This window comes from Pseudorca crassidens, chromosome 11 (genome assembly GCF_039906515.1).
Source record: "Pseudorca crassidens isolate mPseCra1 chromosome 11, mPseCra1.hap1, whole genome shotgun sequence".
Lineage (NCBI taxonomy): Eukaryota > Metazoa > Chordata > Mammalia > Artiodactyla > Delphinidae > Pseudorca > Pseudorca crassidens.
In genome coordinates this window covers 34,130,320-34,152,475 of record NC_090306.1, presented here as the reverse complement: position 1 = coordinate 34,152,475, position 22,156 = coordinate 34,130,320, and the positions used below count along the sequence as shown (strand labels likewise).

General features: G+C 33.9%; 1 protein-coding gene across 1 annotated transcript in view; it reads right to left on the bottom strand.

Annotated features, from left to right (window-relative positions):
• Nucleotides 1-21,781, bottom strand: part of REDIC1 (regulator of DNA class I crossover intermediates 1) — a 72,853-nt gene extending 51,072 nt beyond the window's left edge. Inside the window, 6 exon segments of the mRNA XM_067698645.1 lie at nt 5,558-5,668; nt 7,877-8,082; nt 12,278-12,326; nt 12,735-12,867; nt 16,942-17,080; nt 21,749-21,781. Coding sequence (XP_067554746.1) covers nt 5,558-5,668; nt 7,877-8,082; nt 12,278-12,326; nt 12,735-12,867; nt 16,942-17,047 — 605 coding nt within the window. The 5' untranslated portion in view covers nt 17,048-17,080; nt 21,749-21,781.
• Between the last annotated feature and the right edge of the window lie 375 nt (nt 21,782-22,156).

Sequence of the window (22,156 nt, the reverse complement as noted above, 5' to 3'; positions counted from 1 at the left end):
TTCAGACAATACTACAAAGCTACAGTAATCAAAACAGTGTGGTATTGGCACAAAAACAGACATATGGATCAATGGAACAGAATAGAGAGCCCAGAAATAAACCCACACGCTTATGGACAATTAATCTTTGACAAAGGAGGCAAGAATACACAATAAAAGACAGTCTCTTCAGCAAGTAGTATTGGGAAATTTGGACAGCCACATGTAAATAAATGAAGTTAGAACACACCCTCACACCATACACAAAAATAAACTCAAAAATGGCTTAAAGACTTAAATATAAGACAAGACACCATAAAACTCCTAGCAGAGAACATAGTTATAACATTCTCTGACATAAATTGTACCAGTGTTTTCTTAGGTCAGTCTCCCAAGGCAATAGAAATAAAAGCAAAAATAAACAAATGGGATCTTATCAAACTTGTAAGCTTTTGCACAGCAAAGGAAACCATAAGCAAAATGAAAAGACAAACTATGGATTAGGAGAAAATATTTGCAAACAATACAACTGACAAGGGCTTAATTTCCAAAATATACAAGCAGCTCCTACAATTCAGTAACAACAAAAAAATAACCCAATCAAAAAATGGGCAGAAGACCTAAATAGACAATTCTCCAAAGAAGACGTACATATGGCCAATAGGCACACGAAAATATACTCAACATTGCTAATTCTTAGTGAAATGCAAATCAAAACTACAATGAAGTATAACCTCACACCATTCAGAATGGCCATCATTAAAAAGGCTACAAATAAATGCTGGTGAGGTTGTGGATAAAAGGGAACCCTCCTACGCTATTGGTAGGAATGTAATTTGGTACAGCCACTCTGGAAAACAGTACGGAGGTTCCTCAAAAAACCTAAAAATAGAGTTGCCATATGATCTAGCAATCCCACTTCCTGGCATATACCCAGAAAAAAATATAATTCAAAAAGATACCTGCACTCCTATATTCATAGCAGCACTACTTACAATAGCCAAGACATGGAAACAACCTAAATGTCCACTGATGGATGAATGGATTAAGATATATATGTAATGGAATATCAGTCAGCCATAAAAAAGAATAAAATAATGCCACTTGCAACAACATGGATGGACCTAGAGATTATCACACTAAGTAAGTCAGAAAGAGAGAGACATACCATATGATATCACTTATATGTGGAATCTAAAATATGACACAAATGAACATATCTATGAAACAGAAACAGACTCACAGACATAGAGAACAGACTTGTGGTTGCCAAGGGGCTGCTGGGGGGGAGGGAAGGATTGGGAGTTTGGGATTAGTAGATGCAAACTATTATATATAGGATGGATAAACAACAAGGTCCTACTGTACAGAACAGGGAACTATATTCAATATCCTGTGATAAACCATAATGGAAAAGAATATGGAAAAGAATATATATATATGTGTGTATATATATACACATATATATGTATGTGTGTGTATAACTGAGTCACTTTGCTGTACAGCAGAAATTAACACAGTATAAATCAACTATACTTCAATAAAACTTAAAAAAAAGAAAATAATTCCCATCACAACAACATAAAATGAATTAAATATGTAGGAATAAATTTAACAATATAACCATGAGGCTTATACATTGAAAACTACTGTACATTACTGAGAAAAATTAAAGAAGATTAAATAAAATAGAGTATTATTCAGCCATAAAAAGAAAATCCTGGGCCTCCCTGGTGGCACAGTGGTGGAGAGTCCACTTGCTGATGCAGGGGACACAGGTTTGTGCCCTGGTCCGGGAAGATCCCATATGCCATGGAGCAGCTTGGCCCATGAGCCATGGCCGCGGAGCCTGTGCGTCCGGAGCCTGTGCTCCGCAACAGGAGAGGCCACAACAGTGAGAGGCCCACGTACTGCAAAATAAAAAAAAAAAAAGAAAATCCTTCTATTTGTGACAACATGAAAGAACATGGAGGATATTTTGCTAAGTGAAAAGTCAGACACAGAAAGATAAATACTGTATATCTTACTTATATGTAGAATCTAAAAAGCCAAACTCAAAAATGCAGAGAGTAGAATGGTGGTTGCCAGGGGCTGGGAAGTGGGAGAAATGGGAAATATTGGTCAAAGGGTACAAATTTCTAGTTATAAGATGAATAAGTTCTGGGGATCTAGTGTACAGCATGGTGACTATAGTTCTTAATACTATATTTACACTGGAAATTTGTTAAGAGTAGATCTTAAGTGGTCTTACCACACATACAATAATGGTAACTATGTGAGGTGATGGATGTGTTAATTAGCTTGATTGTGGTAATCATTTCAAAATGTGTATGTATATTAAATCATCACAGTGAACACTTTAAATATATATAATTTTTATTTGTCAGTTATGTTATTAAAGCTGGAGAGAAAGAAAATCACACTTCAAACACACTGGAAGGCTCTCTCATGTCCCTCCAAGTCCATACCTCTCAAAAGTAACCACCATTCTGATTACTGTTGCTATACATTATTTTAGCCTGTCTTTGAGCTTCATTTAAATTGAATTATACAATGGTTCTCTTTTTGTGTTGAGATTTATTCATGTTCTTGCTTGCTATTACATACATTAGCAGTCCATTCTTTTTCTTTTCCATGTACTATTCCGTTACATGAATATTATATAATATTCTATTCTTAATGGACTTCTGGGTTAGTTGAAGTTTGGGGCTATTAAGAATAAAGCTCCTATGACATACAGAAAAATCGATTAGGAGAAACATTTCATGCTCATGGATTGGAAGAATCACTTTGTTAAAATTGTTAAATTTGGTTGTTAAAATGTTAAAATTTCTCCCAAATTGATCTATAGATTCAACACAATCCCTATAAAAATCCAATTAAAGTTTTTTTTTCCCCAGAAACTGACCGGGTGATCCTAAAACTTATATGAAAATGCAAAGGGCTAAGACAACCTAAAACACTTTTGAAAAAGAAGAACAAATTGGAGGACTAATACAAGTCCCAATTTCAAAACTTATACTAAAGCTTTAGTATACAGTGTGACAAACAAAGATAGACATGATTGATAAATAAAACAGAATTGAGATTACAGGGAAAACAAAACATATTTTTGGTCAATTAATTTTCAACTAAAGTCTCAAAGCACTCAGTGGGGAGAAGTTATTCTTCTCTTTCCACAAATGCAAATGGTGAAATTAAATCCTTACCTCACACCATACATAAAAATTAACTCAAAAATATTAGATTGAGGGGCTTCCCTGGTGGCACACTGGTTGAGAGTCTGCCTGCCGATGCAGGGGACGCGGGTTCATGTCCCGGTCCGGGAGGATTCCACATGCCATGGAGTGGCTGGGCCCGTGAGCCATGGCCGCTGAGCCTGTGCGTCCGGAGCCTGTGCTCCGCAACGGGAGAGGCCTGCGTACCGCAAAAAAAAAAAAAAAAAAAAAAATTAGATTGAGGGCTTACCTGGTGGTGCAGTTGTTAAGAATCCGCCTGCCAATGCAGGGGACATGGATTCAAGCCCTGGTCCAGGAAGATCCCCATATGCCACGGAGCAACTAAGCCCATGCGCCACAACTACTGAGCCTGTGCTCTAGAGCTCACAAGCCACAACTACTGAACCCATGTGCCACAGCTACTGAGGCCTGTGTTTTTAGAGCCTGTGCTCCACAAGAATAGCCACCGCAATGAGAAGCCTGTGCACCTCAACAAAGAGTAGCCCCCGCTCGCCGCAACTAGAGGAAGCTTGCACACAGCAATGAAGACCCAAAACAGCTAAAAATAAATAAATAAAATAAATTTAAAGATAAAATAAAATAAAAAATATTAGATTGAAAACTACAAGACAGAAGAAAACATAAGAGACAATCTTCCTGGCCTTGTCTTAGGCAAAGATTTGTTAACTTTGACACCATATGCATGATTCATAAATTAAAAAATTAATAAGTGTGATTTCATCAAAATTAAAACCTTTGTAAAAAAGTTTGGTGTCAAAAAGACACCATTAAGAAAACGAAAAGGGTAAGCATTTCACCAAAGATACATAAATGGCTAGGAAGCACATGAAAAGATGCTAACATCATTAGTCATTAGGGAAATGCAAAATTAAAACCCCAATGAGACACCATTACATGTTGACTAGAATGGTGTAAATTAAAAAAAACTGATTGTACCAAGTGTTGTCAAGTATGTGTTGCAAATGGAACTCTCACTCATTGCTCATGGGAATGTAAAAATGACACAAATCACTTGGGAGAACAGTTTGTCAGTTTCTTGAAAAGTTAAACATACACCTACCATATGACCCAGCTATTCCACTTGTAAATATTTACCCAAAATAAATGAAAGCATATGTCCAAACGAAGATTTCAGTATCAATGTTCATAGTAGCTTTATTTGGAATAGCCAAAACTGGGAGAAAAACATCCAAATGTCCATCAACAGATGAATAAATTGTGCTATGTCCATACAATGGAATACTACTCAGCAATAAAAAGAAACAGACATTGATATATACAATAAACAATATAGATGAATCTCAAAATAATTATGCTGAGTGAAAAAAGCTAAACAAAAAAAAGGGAGAACATATTGTATGATGCCACTTAAAGACTAATCAATAGTGACAGAAAGCAGATCAGCAGTTGTCTTGGGATGGGAGTAAGGGATGTGAAGTGACCAGAAGAAGCGATTACAAAGGTGCCCAAGAAACTACTGGAGATGATAAATAAGTTCATTATTTTTAACACAGGTCAAAACTTATTGAAGTGCACATTTCAGATAAGTTCACTTTGTTGTACGTTGCTTATACATTAATAAAGTTGTAAAAAAAATTTATCTCAGGACAAAGAGAAAACAAAAAGAACTGTTTTGTGGCTATTACAATTCTCCAGGCAAGAAGCAGTGGTTGCTTAGACTGGGATGGAACCCTTTGAGATGAAAATGTAAGTAAATAATTTTAAAGTTTATCAGAATACAGAAATGACAATACTTTGTTGGTGAAATGTATATTGGAAGATGAAGAAAAGGAAGGAATTGAGGACAACTTTTATTTTGGCTTAAGCAGCTGAGTGAATAGTGTTGCCTTTTACTACCATGAAGAAGATGGGTAGGATTACAGAGTCAAGGTTTCTCACCACAATTACCAAGAGTAATTCAAACTGGTTTGACAAGTTCAATGGATTTAAAACAAATAACTAGGGTTTATATACAGACATCTAGAAAATAAAAATAAGACACTGATCAACTATCATAAATATGAAAAAGAAATTAATATGATACGACACAGCAAAAGAAGCAAGTAAGTCATGGAGATTATAAAACAGGTACAAAACACCTTGGTTCCAAATATGTTTTAAAATAAATAAATGAAAGGTAAATGTGCACATTAGAAAATAATTACTTATAAGTGTTTTAGTGAAATGCTACATTTTACTGATAGTGTTTTTTTTCTAGAAGTAATATTTAGGTCTGCTTACATTTCTAACAAAAGATATTTGTATCTATTAAAAGTCAAATTAATAATTCAAGGAAAGAATGCTACAGGTTCTTTATTACGTTCAACATCTTTGCTTACCTGTTTAATCTTTCAACTAATGGTCCAAATTGTGCTGTTTCATATGATGGACTGAAAGTATCTTGACTTTCATTTAATTTAGAAACCAAGGAATTAGAATAATTAACACTACTGAGCTGCAAAAAGAAAGGAAGAGCCTGCCAAAGTGGTAAATGTACATATATACAAGTTAAATTATTTATCACAAATGCCATTTAAGTGAACATATATATATACAAAAATGTATTATTTTAGTCTAAAATAAAGTAATTGTGTCCTAATTGAAAACAAAATAAATACTGTTATAACAATGAAAGCAATATCAGTATTTGAGTAATTATTGAAATAACAGGGTTGATACTATGGTCAGCTAAACATTTTCTCAGAGATTAAAAAAAAAATTAAAAAAATACCCAGTACACCAGGATCTTGAGTAAATAAAAGTTAAATTTCTCTGACAAAAAATACATTATCTCTCCCAAGAAAACAGCTATACTTATCTCAGTTTTTCCATTTACTGAGTAATTTTATACTGCTACTTTAATATTTCCAAATATCAAATATTTGAATACAAAATGGAGAAAGTGTTGGAAGACTATTGTGAAAAGCAGTTGAGATAATCCATTTATTAATGTGGAAAGTACCATATAAATATATTATATTGGCCCAGCACTAATCTATCCAGCAACAATAGTTTATATCTGTAGTATATATTTATCTACAAGTCATCAAACATAGAAATGACAAGTCCAAAGACAATCAGTGACAGAAATAGGAGAAAAAGAGGGGGAGACAAGAAGAGATACTGAAAGTCTTAAAAAAAAAAAGGTCTGAAGTCAGGGAGAGCTGAAAATAAAGTCTGATAATACATCTCACATCTCAGCCTCAGAGAGACAGTGACAGAGGTGCAGAGACAAAGGTGCATCCCTTGAAGTGAGAAACAAACAAACAAATCAAAAGAGAAGGGAATATTATATATGGGCTCAAATACTACTTTTCTAGGGAAGTGAGAAGTGAGCCCCAGAACACTTTTTCTTCTAAAATGTTTTTTCAACTCAATTTCTTTTTTATCATATAATTTCATTTTAATTCTTCTCACTTTTCTTGAAATCCCTCCAAATGAACTATTAAATACTTCATTAAAAGGTCACAATGTGACAATATGCCTTGGACAGAGACATTAAACTCTCTTTTTCTCTTCTGTCATATTAAGAATAACATTATTTACCCCTCTGGAGATAATCACTAACCTGCAGTCTATAAGTAGGAGATTACAGAGCATTTCATTCTCTAGCCTATAAACTGATCTAGGATGCAAGTTTTAGTCTTATAAAATACAAACTGAATGGGTACTTGGATGTTTTTCACTGCATCTTTCAAAAATTATTGGGTGCTCAAATTAATAAGGCTAACACATATCACTGAAACATAATACTTCATTTTATCTCTTCTGAAAAACAGAAAACATACTTTAATAAAATTGAATCATGTTATATATTATATATAACTATAATATAGCATGATATATAACTATAATTTATAAATTTATAATTATAAATTAATTTAAAAATAATAACTACATAAATATGGCATAAAACTACTGCATGCTAAAAATGGGAGAAATTCAAACTAAATATTCCTATTAATAAGACAGTGTTTATACAACCATTTTCCTATCATTATACATTAGTAATCTTTAATAATTTTATTTTTAAACTCTATATAAATTTAATAAAAAATCATTTCTTGGTATGTTCTATGGCAGATATATTTCAGAATTTTAAATTTTGGACATTTTCATATTTTTACTTTAGAGTACACAATGATTGAACAATATTTTAGCACTACACATCTCTATATGAATATATTTGTATAATTATAATTGAAGTGCATATAACGTTGTTATCTGACAAATCATAAAAAGAATCAAGCCATCACAACTCATACTTTAACAGGCTACTATGATATCACTGAGATTATGTACTGCTACTCACAAGAGCCTTTCCATAACATGTCTACCGGGCCACCATTACATCACCAACTAGATATTTACTGTGATTACAATCATACTACTATATAACACACTGAACGATTTTCAATTTCACTATCAATTTTATAAAAAATGATTTTTTTCAAAGATTTTTAAAGAACACTCCAGTTTTTGGATTCATAATCTTCTACAGTGCAGAGAATTAAGTTTTTGACCTTTGAGGAACAATTACACTTAATTTATATCTTATTTTAGCTATAACTATAGCAATTCGCAACTAATATTTTTAAATCTAAAAAAAGAGAAAGGAATATATCATAAAAATATAATAATATCAAAATGCTAAGAACTCGTGATCCAAAGATATCTGTTCATTCTGCTTCTCTTCATATGCAACTTTCTGAAGACTAGGTGCTATTCTGGGAATGAAATTTAGTTTTGTAATATTTCTATTGGAAGATAATTCAGCTGAAAAAGATGGTGGAGTGAAACTGCAGTTTTCTGTTCTGTTGAACTGAGGTTCAAACATTCTATATGAGTCCATGACTTGTGATGACTATATGAAAGAAGATACAATAATTTGGTTTGCCAAAATGTGAAAACCAGAGAAGATGAAAGTGAAAATAGAAGTGCAAAAAGATCATGGGTTGCAGAAAAAGTCCCAAGGAAAGGCAAGCCCATCAGTAATGGACAAGAGAGGTTATCAACTAAGATTATACTTAAGAGCTCCTTTTCATTTGCCTTTATCACACTTGGTCCCCTCCATCCTCAAGCCCCATTCTCCTACATGCCATCTCCTAAAGATGGGAAACCTGAGTTTCATTAATCCACATTACAGGTGAAAAAATTTCCAAGAGATTTTAGTGTCACTGTTGTTATCTTTCTCTAGTATAACTTTAGCAATTCAAAGGAAAGAAAGGGTAATGAATAATATAGCCTTAGACCTTAATATTTCAAGCTTTAATCACAATCTGTGCATTTTCTAATTGATTAAAATTTTATTTGCTAAAAGTAGTTCTAAGAGGGAAGTTTATAGTGATACAAGTTTACCTCAGGAAACAAGAAAAACCTCAAACAACCTAACCTTACACCTGAAGCAACTACAGAGAGAAGAACAAACAAAACCCAAAGTTAGTAGAAGGGAAAAAAATCATAAAGATCAGAGCAGAAATAAATGGGATAGAGACCAAGAAAACAATAGAAAAGATCAATGAAATTAAAAGCTGGTCCTTTGAAAAGATAAACAAAATTGATAAACCTTTAGCCAGACTCATAAAGAAAAAGGGGAGGGCACCCAAAGCAATAAAATTAGCAATGAAAAAGAAGTTACAACCAACACCACAGAAATACAAAGGATCATAAGAGACTGCTACAAACAACTATATGCCAAGAAAATGGACAACCTAGAAGGAATGTACAAATTCTTAGACAGGTACAATCTTCCAAGACTGAACCAAGAAGAAATAGAAAATATGACAGACCAATCATAAGTACTGAAATTGAATCTGTGATTTAAAAACTCCCAACAAACAAAAGTCCAGGACCAGATGACTTAACAGGAGAATTCAGCCAAATATTTAGAGAAGAGTTAACATCTACCCTTCCGAAACTATTCCAAAAAATTGCAGAGAAAGGAACACTTCGAACTCATTCTATGAGGCCACCATCACCCTGATACAGAAACCAGACAAAGATACCTTCAAAAAAGAAAATTACAGGCCAATATCACTGATGAACTTAGATACAAAAATCCTCAACAAAATATTGGCAAATCGAAACCAACAATACATTAAAAGGATCATACACCATGATCAAGCGGGATTTATACCAGGGATGCAAGGATTTTTCAATATCCACAAATTAATCAGCATGATACACCACATTAACAAACTGAAGAATAAAAACCATATGATCATCTCAATAAATACAGAAAAATCTTTTGATAAAATTCAACATCCCTTGATGATAAAAACTCTCCAGAAAGTGGTCATAGAAGAAACATACCTCAACGTAATAATGGCCATATATGACAAACCCACAGATAACATCATACTCCACAGTGAAAAGCTGAAAGCATTTCCTCTAAGATCAGGAACAAGACAAGAATGTCCACTCTTGTGGACACAGTTTCTGTCTTTTTTTAAAAGTTCCAAACATAAGCTATATCATATGATATTTATTCAACACAGTTTTAGAAGTCCTAGCCATGGCAATCAGAGAAGAAAAAGAAATAAAAGGAATCCAGACTGGAAAACAGAAAGTAAAACTGTCACTGCACATGACATGATACTATACATAGAAAATCCTAAAGATGCTACCCAAAAACTACTAGAGCTCATCAGTGAATTCGGTAAAGTTGCAGGATACAAAATTAATATACAGAAATCTGTTCCATTTCTATATGCTAACAATGAAAGATCAGAAAGAGAAATTAAGGAAACAATCCCATGTACCATTGCATCACAAAGATTAAAATATCTAGGAATAAACCTACCTAAGAAGGCAAAAGACCTGTACTCTGAAAACTATAAGACACTGATGAAAGAAACTGAAGGTGACACAAACAGTTGGAAAGATACACTGTGTTCCTGGATTGGAAGAATTAATGTTGTTAAAATGACTGCACTGTCCAAGGCAATCTACAGATTCAATGCCAGCCCTACCAAATTACCAATGGAATTTTTCACAGAATTAGAACAAAATTTTAAAAAATTTGTATGGAAACACAAAAGACCCCAAATAGCCAAAGCAATCTTGAGAAAGAAAAACAGAGCTGGAGTAATCAGTCTCCCTGACTTCAGACTACAAAGCTACAGTATTCAAAACATATGGTACTGGTACAAAAACAGACATATAGATCAATGGAACAGGACAGAAAGCCCAGGCACCTATGGCTAATTAATCTATGATAAAGGAGGCAAGAATATACAATGGAGAAAAGACAGTTTCTTCAGTAAGTGGTGCTGGGGAACCTGGACAGCTACATGTAAAAGAATGAAATTACAACATTCTCTAATACAATGTAAAAAATAAACTCAAAATGGATTAAAGACCTAAATGTAAGATTGGATACTATAAAACTCCTAGAGGAAAACATAGGCAGAACACTCTTTGACATAAATCACAGCGATATCTTTTTGGATCCATCTCTTGGAATAATGGAAATAAAAACAAAAATAAACAAATGGGATCTAATTAAACTTAAATGCTTTTGCAGCAAAGCAAACCATAAAAAAATCAAAAGACAACCTACAGAATGGGAGAAAATATTTGCAAGTGATGAGACTGATAAGGGATTAATTTCCAAAATATACAAACAGCTCATAGAGCTCAACAGCAAAAAAACAAATAACCTATCAAGAACTGGGTAGTAGATCTAAATAGACATTTCTCCAAAGAAGACATACAGGTAGACAAAAGACACATGAAATGATGCTCAACATTGCTAATTATTTGAGAAATGAAAATCAAAACTACAATGAGGCATCACCCCAACACCGGTCAGAATGGCCCTTAAAAAGTCTACAAACAATAAATGCTGGAGAGAGTGTGGAGAAAAGGGAACCCTCCTACACACTGTTGGTTGGAATGTAAACTGATACAGCCACTTTGGAGAACAGTATGAAGGTTCCTTAAAAACTAAAAATAGAGCTACCATATGATCCTGCAATCCTACTCCTGGGCATATATCTGGGGAAAACCATAATCCGAAAAGATACATACACACAAATGTTCTTTGCAGCACTATTTACAATAGCTGAGATGTGGAAGCAAACCTAAATGTCTACAAATAGATAAATGGATAAAGAAGATGTGGTTTATAGTTACAATGGAATATTACTCATCCATAAAAAAGAATGAAATAATGTCTTTTGCAGCAACATGGACAGACCTAGAGACTACCAGACTAAGTGAAGTCAGACAGAGAGAGACAAATATATGATATAGCTTATATGTGGAATAAAAAAAAAAGATACAAATGAACTTATCTACAAAACAGAAATAGACCCACAGACATAGAAAACAAACTTACAGTTACCGAAGTGGAAAGGGAGGGGGGAATAAACTAAGAAGTTGGAATTAATGTATACACACTAGTATATACAGAATGGATAATCAACAAGTCCTACTGTATAGCACAGAAAAATACACTCAATATTTTGTAATAACCTATAAGGGAAAAGAATCTGAAAGAGAATATATATATATATATATACACACACACATACATACATACATATATATATATAACTGAGTCACTGTGTTGTACACCTGAAACTAACATGACATGCAAATCAACTATATTTCAATTTAAAAAAATAAAAATGTTTAAATTAAAAATTATTTGCTAAAAAATAATCATTTGCAATACTTTAAAAAATAATCTTAGAAACAATGTGAATATTGAAAATCACAATTTGATGTAAAATAATCTGATCACTATGTTTGAAGAGATGAATTACTCAATGATCACATGAACCCAAAGTAGGAATCTCCTAATGAATTATCCTTTGCAGTTTGTCAGTAACAAGCAGAATCAAATGTTATGCACATGTAGGCCTAGTCTACTTTACCAGAACTCCAAATTGTTTCTCATAAGCAATCAGTTAAAATATTTTAATGTATAGGTTCCTTACATTAAAAACTTTTAAAAGAATAATTTTAAGGACTATAATTTTCTCCAGTATTTGAAAAATTTGTATCATTTGGTGGCATGTCACAATTGTCAAAAAAAAAAAAAAAAACCTCACCTGAACTGGATCAAATTCTTCCTTGCTGCTTAGTCTTTGATAGTATATACTAACGAAAATAAAATTTTAAGGTTAAAAATATAGCTGGCAATAAAATTGACCATCTTTTTATATCTATTTAAAATTCATACTGTTCTACACAAATACTTGAAAACATATGGAACTCTAAGTAACTCTCTTCATTCCAGGGTTATAATATTACTGAGTTTTCTAAAAATTATATTATTACAAGAGAGACATTTTTATGATAAAGAAAGTGAAACTGTGTACAAAAACTTAGTGTGGACATTTGGTCATTTGATAAAGGTCTTAATAGTTTAATAATATTATAACAGCCGAACAAATAAAAACTGAAGCTTAGAAGGATAAATCCTTTGTACATTTTCCAATGAATAAATGAGTGTTAATAATGACCCATTTTAAATACCTAATAATATACAACTTAGCTAAAACCTACTTGTTTTCTACATCATCAATGCAGAGGTTAGATGGTACACAGGGAGGCGACATTGGAAGCTCTATATCATGCTTTCTTAGGGGCATTTTTATGTCTCTATTCATATTCACGTGGATTGGTTTTCTCACAGTTTCTATAATGAAAAAAATTACAATTACAATTTATAAAAATCTATAAGAATAATAAAATCTTTTAAAAGCGTTTGATATACTATGTTTATTAAATAAATGTACATTTTAGAAATTTACTGAAAACCACCTATATTCTATAGATATATATGCTAGAAGTCATTACAATACTATCACAGTAAGTCAAATCTATCTCTTTTTCTTCATTATCTTATATATTCCTCGTGAAAGGGGCTCTACTCACTTCTACTTTTTACTTCCTCCAAGACTTCCCTGACGCCCAGGCTATATCAGATGTTGTCTGATACATTCCCATAAAGCTATATAAGTTCTCTATTATAGCACTTACCATAGTTTGCAGTACTTGATTAACTCTATTTCCCTCACTAGATTTTTAAACTTTAAAGAGCAGAATCCTTGTCTCTCTTTATAGAAGAAGTCTCTATTTTGTCTGTTCAGTACTTTTGACAACTCTTCTGTGAAATGCTTTTACACATGCACCAACTATGTAGTTCTAGTGGAGACTTTCTATGTTATAAAACCCTGCCTTTCTGGAAAAAATAATGGGTACCCATCTGACCCAAGAAGAATTAATAATTGTTCCCTCTGGTTATAAGTAATTGTTCCATGGCAGCGTGGATGGGACGGGAGCCTGGGGGAGAATGAATACATATATATGTAGGTTTGAATCGCTTTGCTGTGCACCTGAAACTGTCACAACATTGTTAATCAGCTATACTCCAGTATAAAATAAAAAGTTAAAAAAATAAGTAATTGTTCCAGTGCTGGGCCCTGGCACCAGTAGGGCAAGGCAACATCCCTCCAGTGGAATTTTTTAAAGTTCAGAACCAGAGAAACAGATCTCAGTATTTCCCTGGTAGCAAAACTAGGAGAGATGAGCAATATTAATTTTTTAAGGTAATGTGTTTTTTTGTTTGTTTGTTTTTGCAGTACGCGGGCCTCTCACTGCTGTGGCCTCTCCCGTTGCGGAGCACAGGCTCTGGACGCACAGGCTCAGCAGCCATGGCTCACGGGCCCAGCTGCTCTGCGGCATGTGGGATCCTCCCAGACCGGGGCACGAACCCAGGTCCCCTGCATCAGCAGGCGGACTCTCAACCACTGCACCACTAGGGAAGCCCCTAAGGTAATGTTTTAAGCCTCAATGACGAAGACAGTCTGAGAGAATGAAGGTAATATCTGAAGTGAGAAAGAATCTTGGCTGTATTCAAGTCCCTGATCCAAGCAGTCTCTGAGGCCCTGCTGCACCACAGCCCTTCCTTTTAGTTAAGTGCCTTGGTCCCTTCAAGGCTGCTGTAACAGAATACCATAGTCTGGGTGGATTATAAACAACAGAAATTTAATTCTCAGTCTGGAGGCTGCGAAGTCCAAGATCAAGGCGCTGGCAGATGTGGTGTCTGGTGAGGGCCTGCTTCCTGTTCACAGTCATCTTCTCACTGTGCCTTCAGATGGTAGAAAGGGAAAGAGAGCTCTCTGGGGTCTCTTTAATAAGGATACAATGCTATCCATGAGGGCTCCACCCTCATGACATTATCACTTCCTAAATGTCCCTCTTAAACATTAGGGATTAAGATTTCAACATATGAGTTTGGAGGGGGGGGGACACAAGCATTCATATCACAACATTAAATAAGTATATATTTTTAAATGTCTGTTGTTTGCAGTCATGAGTCCTCACTAATAAAGTCTTGCTTTTGTAGGAGAGTAGAAATATCTCTATCCTCTACCTTTCTAAACTCCCAGCTGGGGCCCCTGTAACAAAACAGGGATTAACAAGAGGAAAACATTCAAATTTACTTAATATAGGTTTTACATAGAAAACTTCAAAAAGAAAATGAAGACCCAAAGAAGTGTTTAAACCTGAGCATTTTAATGCTAGGTTTGACGAACAATGGAAAGTCATAAAGAATGTGATAGGACAAAAAAAGGGTATGAGCAAAGTGTAGTAAACTGGGGGAAACAGCAGTCCCGTTCATTTAGATTCCTCTCAGTGCCCCTCTGTCTTGGAGATAAAGATGTTCCTTTCCTCCAGATATAGGGTACCTCTCACATGAGAATCCTTCCTGCACATGCTGCTTCTCAAATTCCTTCAGCTTAAAATATTCAAAATGCCAAGGTGCCATATTTTGGGGTATCATGTCCCGACCTTGTCACTTCCTATTCTATTCCCAGCATCCAACACAATACTTATGGTAGGTATTCAGTAAACATATGTTGAATGCATAAGTGAAAAGAAAGTAAGGGAGAAAGAAAATACATAAAGATAAATTCATCATCAGACAGCACATGCAAGAGAACAAAACTGGAACCTTATCTTACACCATACACAAAAATCAACTCAAAATGGATTAAAGCCTTAATTATAAGACCCTAGGGACTTCCCTGGCATTCCAGTGGTTAAGACTCCACACTCCCAGTGCAGGGGGCAAGGCTTTGATCCCTGGTCTGGGAACTAAGATCCCACATGCCACATAGCGTGGCCAAAAAAAAAAAAAAGTAAAAATTATAAGACTCGAAACCATAAAACTCCTAGAAGAAAACATAAAGTTTAAGCTCCTTGACATCCATCTTGGCAATGATTTTTTGGATTTGACAGCAAAACAAAGGCAACTAAAGCAAATATAAACAAGTGAGACTACATTAAACTAAAAAGCTACTGCACAGCAAAAGAAACCATCAACAAAATGAAAAGGCAACCTATGGAATGGGAGAAAATATTTGCAAATCATGTATCTAATAAGGGATTAATATCCACCATATATAAAGAACTCACATAAGTCATTAGCAAAAAAATAAACAATCTAATTTAAAATGGGCAGAGGACCTGAATAGACATTTTTCCAAAGACATACAAATGGCCAACAGGTGCTCAACATCACTAATCATCAGGGAAATGCAAATCAAAACCACAATAAGACATCTTCTCATACCTGTCAGAAGGACTATTATCAAAAAGAGAAGAGATAACAAGTGTTGACAAGAATGTGGAGAAAAGGGAACCCTTGTGCACTGTAGAATCTTAAAAAAAAAATGTAGAATCACTTACATGTAGAGTCTTAAAAAAAAAATGTCAAACTCATAGAAACACAGAGTAGAAAAGTGGTTTCCAGGGGCTGGGGATTGGAGAGTAGGGGAAATAGGGAGAGGCTGGTAAAAGGGCACAAACTTTGAGCTGTATGATGATTAAGGTCTGAAGATCTAGTGTAAAATGTGGTGACTATAGTTGATAACACTGTATTATACAAGTGAAGAAAATAAAAGGTAAATTCAACAGACAGATTTACAACAAAAGCTTTTATTCCCAAAGTCCATGAATAACATATTTACTTTTACTACAGTAAAAGTTTTTTACTTGTGTAAACTGCCATCTGTGGAGGGAGAAACAAAAATGGCAGAGAAAGGAAAAGAGGGGATACTAAGAACAGTATGATCAATTTCTATCCATCATTTATGAACTCTCTTACTTCTTTAAGCTCTCATTTTAGCATTTATTTTAAAAATTAAATATCAGACACAAGTTCCCTTTAGAGAAAAAAAATACTCTGATTAAACTTTTTATTTACTTAAAGAATCAAAGTGCATGCCAAAAGGAATTTTATTTTGAAGTATTAGACTACCATAGTTAATACCCCAGGAATGCCTACGAAATTATTCAGATTGTGAGATAGGAAACTGACAAAAATCCTTTCAGCTCTTCCTTTCAAACAAATTCTCTAAATAGTATAAGATAGTAAATACATTTATTTCCTTCTCTTTAGCTAAACTTTGATAACTATCTGCCTAGACAGAATAATGTAATAACTGAAACAGCTGCACTGTAATAAGTCTAACCATACCTTATAAAATTAATTTTATATAACACTTAACCTAAAAATAAAAGTAAATGGATTAAACAACAGATTTTAAGCAAAAATTAACAAATCTTATTTAACCAGGCAACCAAGTTTTAAAATTAGTTTACTTTCCACATCCTTTGAGTTCTAAAATTACACTTATTAGAGAACTAAGTCTTATAATCACATCAGAATCAAAACAAAATGGTATTAGAAAAACTTACTTACCAGGTGTTTCCTTCTGGCAAGATATCTGATTTACCATATACAGGTTAAGGAGGTCTAAACTGACAGCAGAATTTTTGACAGGGGATGAAACTCCCAGTAATTCCATTTTTGATTTTAACCTTTTCTTTTCAAAATATTCCTAAAGTAATTATAAATAAAAAGTTATTGCAGCAACTATATGGTTTCAGGCAGAATCATAAATAATAAAAAGCAATAATACAATCAAATAATTGACTTTTTTTTTTTTTTTTTTTTTGCAGTATGCGGGCCTCTCACTGTTGTGGCCTGTCCCGTTGCGGAGCACAGGCTCCAGACTTGCAGGCTCAGTGGCCATGGCTCATGGGCCCAGCCGCTCCGTGGCATGTAGGATCTTCCCAGACCAGGGCACGAACCCGTGTTCCCTGCATCGGCAGGCGGACTCTCAACCACTGCGCCACCAGGGAAGCCCTTGACTTGATATTTTTATATTTTTGTGACACGCTTTATATGTTTACAAATTAAAATCAATCATGATAACTTGCAGTTTGCCTAAAGAGTCTAAATTTCACAGCCTCTTATAATCTTTCTTTTGTTAAATGTAATACTTTTAAGACAGAACTTTATAAAGACATTCACAGGTATCAAAAATTATCTGAATGTAGAAAGTTTTTAAAAATCTGATAAAACAAATCTGACAGGCTACAAATTTGTTTTTCTACAAAGTGTGCTATTCTATAGATATAAAAATCCTTAAAGATATTCTCAGCTGGGTGCCATTAAAAGTCAACTGAGATGAGAAGAGGGGGGAAAAAAAGCAGCTATGTGAGAAATAATCTGCAGCCAAAGCCAATTTAATTCCCTTTGTTATACCTCCATGACTACAATTTTTTTTAAACCAGACTTGTACATAATTATCTTTTATCATCCAGCATTTATTCTCTTCTTGGTTGTTTGAACTTAATTATTCTTCCTTATCTTCATTCTTTTCTTTCAGATTATACCCTTAATTTACCAAGTTCAAAGGCATTTATTTGTTTAAAACTTATTTATTGAGCAACTACTATGTACTAACACTATAACAAATTGTGAAAACATCTTCTCTTCCATTAATAATTCATAATACACTGCCATAAATGTGATTATAAATGTGAGATATCAAAAATGAGGAAGGTCCAAGATGGCAAAAAAACTAAAGAGGAAGTATTGCTTTTCCAAGAAATTAAAGCTCTTTCACATTAACCTTTCAGAATATCATTAATTATAATAGACATTTATACTGTAGACTTAGACTTAAGATTGTAAAAAACTTGTAAGAATTGTAAGAAACGTACCAGTTCTCAAGCAACAAAGTTGTTATGCAAAATTAACCGTAGATAAACATATCTGTTTATATAAAATATATATATATATATAAAATATATCTGTTTATAATTTGTTTCAGTGATTTGCAATCCCAAATTGGACTTAAATGTCTTAGAAAAGATCATACTATGGTTCAGCAATGAAATGACAGTACCTTCAGGATGTAAATATTTTTTTCCCTTGAAAAAACTGACTATGGATCTTACAATTGATGATATCTTAGAATTAAGATGCTATTTCTTAAGGCAGTATACTTTGTGATGAATAAGACTATGGTGAGAGAGACACTGACACAAATAATTACAATACCATGTGATAGGAGGTTATAGGATCTACCCCAAAAGGGTAGTCAACCTATGGGTAGGTGGTGGGAGGTCAGGCAGAGGAGGAGAGGGAAGGTTTCTTATGAAATTATTTCTAAGGTAGATGGATGAGTCAAGAGTAAGCCAGAGGATAGAAATATAAGGTTCTAGGAATAAGGAAGACCAGTACAACGACTATCTACAAAGCTAGTAAGTCTTTATTTCAGGGGACACTGTGCTGAAGAGAATGGATCCTCATACTCTAGATATCATGATAGCCTCTAATCTTTGTGTTCCCAGAAAGAACAAAGGTATGTGACTAATTGATTTACCTGACAAGGTTAGGCTCAATTTTTCTATCAAGTTTCATTTGGTAGAGCCAAACAGAAAATAATTAGAAAAACCTCAGGAAATAATCAATTTTTAACTTGATAATAGCTATTTAAAAGAAGCAGCTAGAGAGACAGGAATAGAATCTGGAGAATGTGTTGAAGAAAGCAAGGTAAAAGCTTGTTTTGAGATAAAGGGAGTGTACAGTTCTCCAAATGGAGACTGTCCACTTTATGAAGTGTTGAATGGTTTGTTTGTATCTCACACATCTACAAAAAGAAAAGATGGAGGTAATGGTAAACTGCAGGAGATAATGACATATTAAAGTAAGTTGGACTGAAAAATATCTTGGAATTGAACAACATGAAGTTCAATTTCAGCATTAGCAAGAGCTGTATAGTGGAGTGTACTGAGAAGTGAACGGGAGGTAAGTGGGAAGGGGCATAGCAGAAAAGGGAAAGGATCCAGAGAGAGCTTTTACTTGTTTCAACAGGAGAGAATTGAGTATGTATGATATCGATGCAAAACCTCCAGTTGACCCAGAATAGCTGAAGATACAAGAAAGGGGTGAAGTAATTGATGCAGTGAGGTCCCTGAGAAAGCAGAAGTAAATGGAATCCAGATCACAGATAGAGAGACCTTGACAAAAGGAAACTACTTCCTTAGTTACAGGAAGGAAAGAGAAGATGGGTGAAGATATAAGATGGTTTATAGAACTGGTGATAGAAATTTCAGATAATTCTCATCTGATAGCTTCTATCTCCTTTGAAATATGAGACACGGTCATCTAATGAGCATGAAGGGATAAAGAACAGGGTTGGGGAAGAGAGGCTTGAGGAGACAAAGGAAGGTATGAAATTTTCAAGGAATAAGAAAATGACATGACTAGAGATCAACACTTTGGGAAAGGGCCATGAGTCTTTTTCTTTCTTATAAATATTCAAAAGAATGATCCAAATAGAGTTAGATTATTTTTTGAAAAATAGTCTGGGGACAGATGACATTCATAGGTTATTTAGTTATTGAGTGCCTATGTTACACACAATTCTAGGCACAGGAGATACAGAATGAATAAAAGTGATAAGACCCCTTTTTTATGAATATATGTTAATAGGGGGTGGGGGAAGAGAACAGAATCAACAAATTTATAAGAAAATACCAGACTTTGAAAAGAGTGATGAATAAGAGCGAGTACTGAAGAGAGAGTAACTGGAGGGTGGGGAGCTATTTGATGTAGTGATCAGAGAAAGCCAGTCTAAGATACTTTAGCTGAGACCCAAGATTGATAAGCCAGACATAAAACTATCTCAAGGGAGAATTTTCCAGAGAAAGGGAAGAAGAGTGGCAGAAGGAGGCTCAGTGTGGTTGAAATACAATGAACAATAGGGCGAGTAGTAAAAAATAAGGTCAGAGAAGCAGGCAGCATGCAGAACCTTTAGGTCCTTTTAGATATGTTTAAATCAGATTTATTCTAAAAGCAATGAAAAGTAATTGAGGCTTTTAAGCAGGGAAATGATAAATTCTGGCTTGTGTTTTTAAAAAAATCATACTAACTGCTGTGTGAAGAATAGAATACAAAAGAGTAAAAGAAAAAGCAAAAAAATTTTTGATAAATTCAATGACATTAAAAGTAAGAACTTTCCTTCAAAGATATCATTAAGGAAGTAAAAATAAAGCTATGGAGTACACATATAACTGACAAAGAATTCCTAAATGTATAAAGACACAATAAGAAAAAGACAAAGAACCCAAAGAAAAAAAATTTTAAATACTTGGAAAAGCACCTCATGAAACAGAAAACCTGGAGACACAAGAGGGAAGAGATATGGGGATATATGTGTATGTATAGCTGATTCACTTTGTTATAAAACAGAAACTAATACACCATTGTAAAGCAATTATACTCCAATAAAGATGTTTAAAAAAACCCCAAACAGAAAACCTGAATGAAAAGATAGTCAGCTTCATTAGTAGTCAAGAAAATACAAGTTAAACTTACAATAAGGTATAATTTCACTGAGTTAACAAAAATCCTGCTTACATCATAATCACTCCCTTGCTTTTCTTTAAATTTTACTAACTTTGAACATATTTTTACTGTTTTGGAACTTTTTGTAAATGGAATCTCACTGCTTGTATTCTTCTGTGAGTTGCTTCCCTTGCTCAACATTGTTTTTGAGATTCATCTACATTAATTACATTCAGATGATACATTTCATGGCTATACCATTACTTGGGTAGGCCACAATTTGCTTAACCATTCTACTGCTCCTGAATGTTTGGGTGCTCCCTTTTCTCTCCCCTGTACCCTGTCCTTCTTCTTCCTCTCTTTCTCCTTTCTTTTTTTTTTTTTGTTTGCTACTTAACAACAACGATTCAAACAAGCATGTACATAAAGTGCACTTGTGGAAGTTTCTCTGGGATATATACTGCTCAGTTGCAAGGCATATACATGCTCAACATTACTATGTAATACAATCAATGTAAAAATTTTAAAAAACACTAAAAAAAGTAGGAAATAGGTTATAAGGTCATTATAGTACTCTGGGCAATAAATGATAATGATGTGGATCAGGGGGCTAACAGTACAGTTAGTGAGAATTGATCAGACTTGGGATATATTGGAACTAGATGACAACAAGAATCAACATGATCCTTAACTCTCTGCCTGAGCAAAATGGGTAGCTAATTAAGCTATCTACAAGAAGGAAGAAGACTAAAGAAAGATGGTCTTCCAGTTTCACTCAGGTGAATTTATCAACCTTGGAAAAGTGCTCCAAAAGATCACTGTTCTCATAAGGCTATAAGACACAATAAAAATATTTTTTCTTTACCTTTTGCTTTCTCCTTTCCTGCTTGATCAGAACTCTGGTCCTGAAAAGGGAAGCATGATAAAACATATAATAATTAAAGAAATAGTCTCTAAAACAACTGCCATTTTAGCTGAATTGAAGACTTGGAATTAAAATCTAAAAGTGTAGTGACAACTGTGAAAATGTTCTTAAATTATCTGTAAAGTATATATACTGCTTCACAAAATTTTCCCAGATAGAAAATCCAAGAACTAATAAAAAAGACTCTGGACCTATGATGAATAATTAAGCATAAAATAAACCTGTTATGAAAAACAAGATAAGTAGAGAAATAAATGCACTGGAAAGAATGTATCACTGAAACATTCTCATCTGATAGCAATATTCTTGGTCAACACTGCTATTTTCTTTGCCTTTCCTTGTATTTCA